Below are 11,628 nucleotides of genomic sequence, written 5' to 3'. Positions count from 1 at the left end.
ATTAATGCTAGTAGGTCATTCTGACTAAAGAAGGAAGAGTACAATTGCTTTCATCTTAATCTTTCACTCTTTAATTAAAGACTGGCCTGAAACCAAGCCAGGAGCCCACACATCTTCACACCCACACATACGGGGCCAAAGTCATTATTGAATTACATGCTATATCTCTTTATCTGCACACAATACATATAGTGATGGCAGTGACACTTGTGAGGTTGCTCTGTGTCTCCAATACTGTAAAACTTCTCCCCTATGCCTCTGTAACAGAAGTTTAGGTCAGGGGTTCAAAATTCAAGTTTATGTTTCAAGAGCAGTGTCTACAGATGTAGTCTGTTACCTTGCCTACAAAATCAGAACCAAACCCCAATTTGCTCAAGTCTTAAACTAAGCCTTAGTTCAGAATTAAGTATCATACCAATGTGGATGACAGCTGTGGGGATAGGACACTCAGGGAAATTGTATTTTCTGAGCAGCTAAATAGAAAATGAGTGATGAAATAGTTACAGAGGAATGAGAGAGAAGGATCATAAGGATATCTGGACTTAAAGAATAGGAAGAAGACGAGATAGTTGGCAACTAGTAGCAGCAGAAGGAAGTTAGCAGATGTTTCTGTGGGCAAGAGGCAGCATTTACAAGTTGCAACAAAGGAAATTCCTATCTGACATACAGAAAAAAATCTTCACCAGGATAGTGGTTCAGGACTGGAGCAGGTTTTCCAGAGAGGTTATGAAATCTCAGTCTTTCAAGATTTCAGAAATTCAACTGAAAAGTCCCTGAGCAACCTGATCTAACTCTGAGGTTAGCCCTGCTGTGAGCAGGAGGTTGCACTAAGTGAGTTCCCAGGGACTCCCCAATCCAATCTTCCCATGACTCAAGGAGAATTAGGTAGTTTGTGAGCGTGAGACCACACCTGGCAGTGCCGTGTGAATAATTATATTTCTGTTGCCCAAAGTAACATGAAGTACTTAATCTTATGTACAATTGTCCATCAATTCCCTATTTTCACATGGATTCTGTTTACTTTTCAATGTCTTCTCTACTTGGTAGCTTGGAGAGTTTCATTGCCTTCAGTGAACCTGAGATGTCAACCAGGGAGCTAGAGGACAGGGTCAAAGGGCTGTTTTCACAGTCCAGTGAAGCAAATACTAAAACCATGCTGGGCTCCACCTGGACAGAAGCATGGACAGGACTCATGGAGGCTTCTTCAGTGAGGAGGTCTTCAGGATGAGTCCAAAACAGAGGGCTTGGTGTGGGGAAATATTTCCTTCACAGGTCTGGCCCAGACATCACATGGGGAGTTGGGTCTTCTGGTGGTATCAGCTAGGTGAGATACAGACATATGTGTTCAGTAAACACATATCTCTTGACAGTAATTTGCTGGTATAGACATATCTTTGCTTTTTCAATGCACATATTCATTATATATGTTTACATGCATGTGTAAATATGAAATACATAAATCTAATAATCCCCCAACATATTAGTCTTCATTTCTGCTCCTGTATTTCTCTCCCCTCCAGCATATAATAAGCAAAATGGTGTCAGTTGCCCATCTTAGCCTGGTCAGCGCCCACTGACCAAGCTCCACACTGCCATGGCACACAGCATCCCAGGTGGTGCTGCCTGCTCTCCCAGCCTGTGCTGAAGGCTGTCACCCCAGCCAGCCACCACTGCTGCTTAGGGCATCTTCCCGTCCTCTCCAGCTCATGGCATCTGATTAATTATGATCCCTGTAATTGTCTCTTTTTACAGTGAGGAATGTTAATCCTGGGTTTTGTTCCCTCTTCCAGTTTTATAAACACCATAATAAGGAATATTTTTTCTTGTCACCCTGACTATTTAGACTGCAAATTTGGGGAAAGGTATGATCTTGATAACTGGGGGGTGCCTCAAGAATTCATTCAGAAACAGACTTTCTCAGACACTTTCCACTGTCCCACAGAAGAAACAGCTCTTCCCTCTCACCAGGGGTCATGCTGCAGCAGTAGGGGCCATGTAAGACATACTGTTCTCAGATATGACATGAAAAATTACTTCTAGTTTATTTATGAAGGAAGTCCTAACTAAGCAATGCTGATGTGCCCACTTGGTTGGAGATGTGTCTGAAACCATAATCTCTGGGAAAGAAAGAAGAGAGAGTCATAAAAGCAGGCAGCAGGAACTTTATTGCTGGAGAGCCTTGGCCCCAAATTGGCAGGGACCTGTGTGGGGACTCAGCAGGGAGCAGCATCCCCCACCCCCCTGAGAGCAATAAGCTATTTAAACAGCACACGCTGTACTCTGGGTTAGCAGGAGTTTGCATAACTGTGCAAAGCCCTGGAGCCTGGGATCTTCTAAATAAATGCCACATTTATCAGTATCTAAAGCAGAAGAACATCCCACCTACCCTTCCCCAACCCCATAAAACAGTGTCATTAGTGAAGTCAGATAGAATCATTTGTTTCTTTAGGGGTTAAAAAAATAATCCACAGCCACTGCCAGGAAGAGGCAGAACTAAACATGCATCAAAGAGTTAGAGCCAGAACACAGATATAAAGCTAAATCAATCATCAAAACAGACCGCAACGAGAGCATATACATACAGAGCAAGAAAGAAAGTGAGAGGGCGTTTTGTTTGGGTAGCTAATGTTCTCTGGACAAGGAGAGAGAAATTCTCTTTTGGGTTTTTAATGCCACTCTAAATATTTATAGCAAGATCATGGCCAGCTGGTGAGGTGGTGGCAGGAAGTAAGGAGGGGAGGATGCATTTTCCCCAGCACCCCAACATTATTCTCCGGGTTGCCTTTTTACTCGAGGAGAGGGAAGAGGCTGAACATTGCCATGTTAACACTCAAAGTGACTCATCTGAAGGAATCAAGTCCAGTGGCTCAAGCCCTTCCCCTCCCTCACCTTGCCTGGCCGTGCACACACACATGTGCACCCACACACACTGATTGTGTGGGAAGGGAAAATGCCACAGCCTCCAAAAATCTATGCCAGCCCGACTCTACCCTGTCGTTAATGCGGGTCTGGGCCTTTGGGGTTTTGTCTAGCCTTCAGGCATTTCACCATGTCGTTATGCTGCACTGAAAAGTCTCTGGGAAAGGCCACATACGGTACAACCCGTGATGCAAAGCTGCTGTTTTTAGAGGAACAGACTGCCCCCATCCCTGCAGTCTGCTTGGCCGAGGATGCGGGGGCAGGAACATATGGAGGACTGCAAACACCAGCGCAGCACAGGAGTTGACATAAGGGCACTGTGGCTCCCAACGATTTTCGTTCATCTGCCTTGCTGTGACTAGACGCAGACATGACTCACCCGTGAGCTTTGGCTTTGAAAATATGAGAAGGAGTTTTGCTTTAACCTTGTGTTTCCTTGTGGTAGAGATGCTTAGAAATGACATTTTGAATCCAATCCCATCCCATAACAAAGGGAGGAATTTCAACATAGATGAGGGGCCCAATCCGGTTACCCAGACATAGGCAGCCAATGCCATTTTTCTTGAAATAAGCAGGAAATTCGCACAGAGCTGGGACACATCACACTGGACCTGCTGGAGATCCCAGTCAGGGATCAGCTAGGGTTGTGGAGGATTCTCTGCTGGCACAAGGCAGATCCCAGCCCTAGGGATGGATTTAGTTTCATCATTGCAGATACTCGTATGGGAGTGTTAAATATGTGATTAAGGCAGCAGGGCACCTTGGAGACCTAGGAGTGCCTGGAGGACTGTTCACCTGCCCAGATATAGGTGATACTTACTGGTGACCTGAATAACTCATCAGACTCAGTTGTATTGACTAGACCTCACTGGCAGCAAGAGAAGCTCAGACACCTTGTTCATGTGCAGATACCTGCAGTTAGGGACCCCATCAAGATGTCTGTGCTGGGGAGTTAAGTGCCACCCTGGGGCCTGCCAACCCAGGACCCTGGTTTCCAGCTTGCTGCACTCACTTCAGCAACCCGCTCCAGTCCTCCCACCCATAACACTGAGCTTCCTCAAGCAACCTGCTTGAGAATTTCTTTCCCAAAGGTTTCAGAGAGCTGAGGTCCTTACAAAAAAGGCCACAACATATCATAAACTTCTCCAAGAGTGAATTTCACTCTCTGCTTGGCAAATGTAGCTGGGCTCTCCCTGCCCACCTTCGGGCAGCCCTGGCCACAAGGGTCCTTGTGCATCAGCATCTCCTACCAGACTGCAATGGGCCGATGCTCCCCAGACCTCTCCATAAGGTGGAGGCATGGTCTATCCCACTGGAGTCCCTGGAAGCCCTTCTCTCTCCCTTCTTCTCCATGAAACTACAGTGACAGTGCATTACCTAGTGCGAGGCATTGCAGACTGTTTACAGGCTTCTAGAGTTCCCAGGCATTTCAGGACAGGGTCCTGCCGCTGTTTCCAAATGGACAGCCAGGACTTTTATAAGTGAACTTTCCTCTCCGTGTCTATTTATTATATGTAAGCATTTGCCAGAAAAACACCACTCGGGCATGCTCAGTACTGGCCAGGTCATTGCAAAAGGCAATGGCAGCGTCACATGTGATAACAGCGAGAAGCCCGCGTGTGCCTATTCTTAGCGCTGGAATGTATACAATGCCCCACCGCCTCGCCGCTCCTGCGCACAGCTCCCGAAAGCGGCAAAAGTGACTTCAGAATAAACACATCCAGAAATCACCCTCTATGAATCACTTACCAACTGAAAGAAACGTCCTGTGGGTTTATAGGTTTTTATCCAGGCTCTAGCTATGGAAAAACTCAGCAGAGAATAAACGACAGAGAGTAAGTGCATGCAGTGAAGGACAACAGAAGGTAAACGTTTCTACCCTACCATTTCACTGCAGGTTGAGCAGTTAGCCATGACAGTAGATACTCATCATATTGTTCTGCCTGGCACTTAATTTAGTCATTGTGTGTCTGATTAACATAAAAAAACCACAGCTAAGCAGAGTTAATAAATAACCATTTTAACGCAGATTCCCAGTCTCTAGGGTTTCTTTTGCCCTGCTGCAGAGTTCAGCTCTGCCAGATTTACATTCTTTGGGAGTGACTAACTCTAGAAGAAAGAGGCGCAAGCTACTAAACTGCTAATACTTTAAAATAGTGAATAAATGTCTAAGCACATTTATTCAATGTGATTAAAATGAACAAACCGATTGCTTCATCTGTCCAGCTTTCATCCCAAATTGGTGAGATAACTTCAGTGCTTTTGCTTCTTGCCAGGGACACGGGCAGTACTGACCTCAGAGCTGCAACTTATCTGATAACTTAATGAAAATTTTAAAGGGTCTTAGTGACCTTTTAGCTTCTTTACTATTTTCCCACCGTGCTTACCCATGTTCCGTTTTTATGTGTAACAGTGAATGGATATTTAGAGCAACATCAAAGTCTTGATTTGTTCCCTTGGAGCTGGATATTTCAATAAAAGCTGCTAAGAATTTGAGTTTTTCTGCCAAGTCCAGAATTTATCTCTCTCCTATTTTGCTATGGAGGAGGGATCCACTGAAGAGTTTCTCTTCAAAGACCAGGATTTCTCTTCTGAACTGCTGAGGCAGCTGAATGCTTTGCGGCAGAGCAGGATGCTGACTGATGTTACCCTCTGCTCTGAGGGCTTCGAAATTCCCTGCCACCGAAACGTGCTGGCTTCCAGCAGTCCATACTTCAAAGCGATGTTCTGTAATGACTTCAGAGAGAGTCGCCAGGCTAAAGTCACCCTGAAGGGCATCAATGCGGAGATTTTGGATCAGATTATCCTTTACATTTACACAGGGGAGATTCTTATATCTGCTGAAAATGTCCTGTGCCTGTTGGAGACAGCCTCCATGCTGCAGTATGCTAAGCTGTTTGAGGCCTGTTCTGTGTACCTCCAAGACAAGCTGTCTCCTGACAACTGTCTGAGCATGATCAGACTGGCAAAAGTCTTGAACTGCCAAAGCCTGAATAAGAAAGCCAAGGCTATGGCTTTGAAATGCTTTCCTGAGGTGGCTTCTTCTGAGGACCTGAAGGACCTTTGTCCCTTGGAGCTCATCGATTACCTTGGGGATGATGAACTCTGTGGGGAGGAGGAGCAGGTCTTTGAGGCACTGATGGTCTGGATCCGGCATGACCTCCAGGCAAGACAAGGCTACATCCAAGAGTTGTTCAAGAAGGTCCGGCTTCAATACGTCCATCCAACTTTCCTCTTCCACTTCATCGCCAATGACTCCCTCGTTCAGTCCTCACCCACTTGCAGGAGCATCCTTGAGTCAGCATGGAGACATATGTTTTCCTTGTACAACACCAACACACCTGACATCAAGCCCATGATGCACGTTCCTCGCAGGTACTCCAACCAAGAGTTCCTCATCATCATTGGTGGCAGGAAGGACAGCCAGCAGACGACAAGGGATGTCCTGCTCTATGATGACAAGACAAACCAATGGCTAAGCCTGGCCAAACTTCCCATGCGCTTGTACAAAGCCTCTGCAGTGAGCTTACACAGCAATATTTATGTGCTCGGAGGGATGCCTGTCAGCAATAAGAAAAGCCCAGTCAGTGATAATATTTACATTTACTCCCTCAAACTCAATCAGTGGAGGTTGGTTGAGCACATGTTAGTTCCACGTTACTCCCATAGAAGCTTGGCATATAAAAATTATATTTTATCTTTTGGTGGAATTGGTGAAAACCAGGAAATCCTGAATTCTGTGGAAAGATACGATAGCATCTACAACACCTGTGAGATCATGGCAAACATGCCTGTTGCTGTCCTTCACCCTGCTGTTGCTGCCAAAGATCAGAGGGTCTACCTCTTTGGAGGAGAAGACATTATGCAAAACCCTGTCCGGCTGATCCAGGTAATGGTCAGTCCTGCTTGTTGTAGGCAGTTTCATCTAAGGTATTCACCCTACTGAAGAAATGAAAAACCCCAAAAAACTTCACTGTGAGTTGCAGCAAGAGGCAGGATGAGTTGACAAATGGTTTCAGGGAAGTCTTGTTTGCAGGGAGCACTGAAAGTCTTTCACTTTTCCTTTTGAGTGTTTTTCAGGTCCAAGCTCCAGGGTGCTTCTTTGGGCATCAGTCAGCAATGCTGCTGGTTGGCACTGGGGTCAGGGCTGCTGCAGGTGATTCTGTGGCAGGAAGCAACCAACCCCTCTACCTGGCTTCATGCCTGTAGCATGAGGGCTGGAGCACCTCCTTTATGAGGACAGGCTGAGAGAGTTGGGATTGTTCAGCCTGAAGAAGAGAAGGCTCTGGGGAGACCTTACAGCAGCCTTCCAGTACTTAAAGGTGGCTACAGGAAAGATGGGGAGGGACAATTTATCAGGGAGTGGAGGGACAAGACAAGGGGTAGTGGTTTTAAACTGAAAGAGGGTAGAGTTGGATTAGATATAAGGAAGAAATTCTTGACTGTGAGGTTGGTGAGACATGAGACACTGGCACAGGTTGCCCAGATGCCCTCTCCCTGCAAGTGTTCAAGGCCAGGTTAGACGGGGCTTTAAGCAACCTGGTCTAGTGGCAGGGGGTTGGAACTAGATGATCTTTAAGGTCCCTTCCTACCCGAACAATTCTGTGATTCTACAATTCTATGATCTCACCAAAATTAGTGCTTTCCACTTGGCAGCCAAGCTAGGGTCTCAGCTGCACACCTGCTCGCTTGCAGCAAAAGCAAAGATTTGCAATCATTAGAGCGATTAGATTCTCACTCATCAAAGAGCCAGGACTTAAACTGACAGTTATTTCATATGAAAAGTTGCGTTAAAATTGTGGCTCCTGCCACATGTTGCTGGCTCTATGCCTGCTTTCAGCAGTTATGCTCTCTTAGGAGGAAAAAATACATGAAATCTTTTCTTATCTGATTTGATGCTTTAGCATCAAGTTTACCAACATTGTAGTGTTACTTTCCCCACGAGTCTTTTTTACTGGTTTAGGTGTTCTAACTAGGAAGGATCATTGAAGGCTAAGATGGCAGCCAGCACATGAGCAATATTTCTTTATGGTGATAACACTACTTGATTATCAGGAAGAAGGATATGTATTTATCAGTTAGTGGGGAAATGTCCCGGATATATTTGCTATATTAAGAAGCGGGTGACGTGATATAAAAGTTTGCATCACCCAGATACAGATGACTGAATGATCAGCATCTGGCAACAGCTCTTTTTCTCACATAAATTGATGACTTAGATACCACTCCAAGTCCCATCAACAAGTCCCTTTGCCAATCTGAGTGCATACCAGCCACCAGCACAAATATAGCAGCTGGGCAAACACGGCGGCTGCCAGCAGAGCTATATGAAGTTGAGGTTTATTTGCCCAGGAAATTGCTAAGGCTAAGGCAGGAATATACAGAATAACTGGAAAATGAAATGAAATGGCTTGCACTTTGGGAGAGCATTATCCAGAGGTTACAGTGATTTAATGGCCATGCAAAGATTTACAGCTGAGAAGCTTGCCTTAGTGCGTGTGCTAGCATCTCCTGAGCAGACAAGCCTGGAGAACTAGAACGCTTTCCAAGGGGACATATTAGGAAAATAAGTGGGTAACTTCTCAGATTTCCAGCAGTTCAAGCCAGAGGACTGTATTCATTAGGACAAAATAAAAACCATAAGTTCCTGTGTAATTACAATTGCCAGTTAAAATGCAACATAAACATCTGCATGTGTATATTTGTTTGTCAGGTTTACCATGTTTCTAGGAATACGTGGTTTCGGATGGAGACCAGAGTGGTGAAGAATGTCTGTGCACCAGCTGTCATGATTGGAGACCAAATTATCATCGTAGGTGGTAAGGGTTCTGCTTCACCCTCCCTCCCACCTACCTCTGCCCCGCTCCTGTGGGATTTCACAGCCTTCCTGCTTGGGGTGTTCCCTCAAAAACCATGTGGAGCTTGGCAAGGAAAGGAGGAGTGTGTCCACACTCCATACTCATCTCTCATGGGGACTCATGGACTTGGAAGTGGGGACAAGTTCTCCACGAGGCACATTCTTACCCCAAGTAGCAGGACCTGGGTGAGGGGAAACTGGGGAAAAGCCAGTGCAAGTTACAGCTCTGCAGAAGGGAGGAAGCCAAGGGCATGGTGGGCCTTCTCCTCCCCTGCTGACTCACGGCTTGGCCTTCCATGTCTGCTTCTCTTGCAAGGGTGGAGAGCATGGTTACCTCAAGGTCATGGACAGCTTGTTGGGGTGGGTGGGCTTACAGGGCTATGAGGCGTTGATCAGTCGTGTAGCTGCCTCCTGGGGGTACATGAGAAATGTCCAGAGATGGGTGTGAAACGCTTGGAGAGGGGAAACTTCTCAGTGTCTTTTTCAACCTGCTTCTGCCTGTGGCACTTGAATGGATCACATCTCATTGGTAGACAGATACACACTGACCTTAATGCATCTCCCCTGACCACAGGCTGGCACAAGAAAGTATGTGTTAGATTATTTAAGGGAAACATAGGGGAGTTTTAGCAGAGCAGAGGACTGAACCCAAATCACACAGGACTCATACATGATGTCACCTCCCAGGAGGAGGCCACTGCTACCCTTTGCAGTGAGAATAGGGGAGACCTGAGTCAAATGGTCCAAGTCTATCAGGCTCCTGCGCAGAAGATTACCCTGACCTCAGATCACAGTGCCCAAAACACAGTATTTTCAACTCTCTTCAAATGCATTAATGTGAAGGGCCTCTATTGACCCCTCTGCTGCTGATGAATTTAAGTTCTCAATTTATTTTTTATTTATCTAACAGAAGCCACAGAAATTCATGTTAACTTTAAACATCTTCAATTTTGCTTGAAAGTAGGGAGATTCACCATGGTCAGGTTTTATTTACCACCATGCCAAAACATTGGCCAAACACTCTTAGTTTATCAACAACAGTAAAACCCACAAAAATAAAAATTTCTCTAAAAAACAGCTTTCATCACATTTCAGGTCCTCTTTGCATGACTGGTCACATCATAACAAAGGGGGGGTAGGCTGGCCTAAGCAAGACAGGTCTTGATTTTTGTAAGGGAAAGTGGCTTCAAGGCCTGCAAAAAATGGCCCAAAGTAGTTTGTTTGCCATGGGAACTCCTGGTTATCTACAGGGATACATGGGCAGGGTATTGCTGGGTACCAGGCTTCAACATCTCCATTGCTCCAGGGCAATGGCCCTGGTACCAGCCCTTACCTCTCAGAATACGCAAGGTTACATCACCCCTGAGCTGTCCACTGGGTCACTGGCATGGTGGCCAGCACAGATGCGGCGCCAAGGGCTTTGGGAGTGGAGCAAGCACCGGTGGCACTGTGCTACTGAGTACCCAGCTCCATTCAGTAGACAGCTATGACCAGACAGGCATTCTTGTGGCACATCATCACTTCTCAGCTTAGATATCTTCATTCGGCCAAGTTATGTACCAGTATAATAGGTTTTATTGAAAACTAGCAGAAATAGATTATCATTCCTTCTGGTGGCCATAAACGCTAATTCCCACCTGTCTCTTCCACCTCTGGCTTTGCATTTAGGGTACACCCGGAGAATAATTGCTTATGATACAAAAGGCAACAAGTTTGTTAAATGTGCAGACATGAAGGACAGACGAATGCATCACGGGGCCACTGTCATCAAGAGCAAGCTGTACGTCACAGGAGGACGATGTCTCACCACGGACAATGTCATCAAGGACTTGGATTCCTTGGACTGTTATGATCCAGAGACAGACACATGGACAGCAAAGGGAAAACTGCCACACAAACTCTTCGACCATGCATGTCTTACACTCCAGTGTGTCCCCTGTTCTAAACTTCTATAAATGATCTTCGGTACTTCCCAGGACATTTTGTACTTTCCTTCCCAGAAAGGACTCACCTTGCTCTGCAGAGAGCACATGGGGAATCCTCATGGGGTCACACAAACTCCTGACCTTGAAGGCACCAGTGGCACTAGTCATTCCCTGAACACTCTGCCAGAAAGGTGATGAGCTTTTTGCTCATGCTGTATTCATCTGACCAGTATTGCATGTGATGCTGCTAAGTCCAGCCCAGAGGCCTTACCCAGAGTCTCAGCAGAAAACAGGAACAAGAAACTGGGTAAGAACCTGCAGGATTTGGTCTTGTACAGACTTTAAAATGAAAGCCGAATAGGAATGCTGGTATCACCAGGGAAAGTAAGATCTGAGTAACTTAGATTTGTTAACATGCAAACTCAGCTGCATGCCGTGGCCCTTTGCTGCTCGGTGCTGACCAGGCTTTCAATTTCAAGTGGTGGGAGCATTTAGAATAGGAAGCCCCAAGCTCTAGTCTTGTAGCCAGCCCAGCAGCAGCTGCCTGCATTAGCTATGGTAGTCATCTCATAAGCAATAAAATTTTAAAGTTCCTAACATCAAATTAGAAATTAGCAAAAGGCTGATGCTTTGATCTGAACTCTCACATAGCAATAAGATGCAGATTTGACTTTTCTGAGCTCCTCCTCTTTCACCATGAAGGGAAGATTTTTATTCCATCTGCCCGCTCTCTGAAGGAGCAGGCGAAGGTGGGATGGAAATGAAGATTGTCTGCATCTTCTTTTTCAAGGGATCATGTTTTGCAGGGATCTTTCTTCTCCTTTTGCATCAGGGATAGCAGTGGGGTTAGTTAGGAAGCCCTTTGGCTGATGGAATTCCTGAAATCTGGAATAGCAGAAAGGATACATGAAAGAAAAAAAAAAAGGG

The 11,628-nt window shown here is 45.8% G+C and overlaps 1 protein-coding gene across 1 annotated transcript; it reads left to right on the top strand.

Moving 5' to 3' along the window:
* Positions 1-5,458: 5,458 nt before the first annotated feature.
* KLHL38 (kelch like family member 38) lies at positions 5,459-10,731 on the top strand. Its single transcript, XM_026843114.1, has 3 exons — positions 5,459-6,808; positions 8,633-8,738; positions 10,445-10,731. The coding sequence occupies exons 1-3, from the start codon at positions 5,459-5,461 to the stop codon at positions 10,729-10,731; spliced, it is 1,743 nt and encodes a 580-aa protein (XP_026698915.1).
* The last annotated feature ends 897 nt before the right edge of the window (positions 10,732-11,628 follow it).

Source organism: Athene cunicularia (assembly GCF_003259725.1).
Source record: "Athene cunicularia isolate RWA chromosome 2 unlocalized genomic scaffold, athCun1 chr2_part1, whole genome shotgun sequence".
Lineage (NCBI taxonomy): Eukaryota > Metazoa > Chordata > Aves > Strigiformes > Strigidae > Athene > Athene cunicularia.
This window is presented reverse-complemented; position numbering and strand designations above follow the sequence as displayed.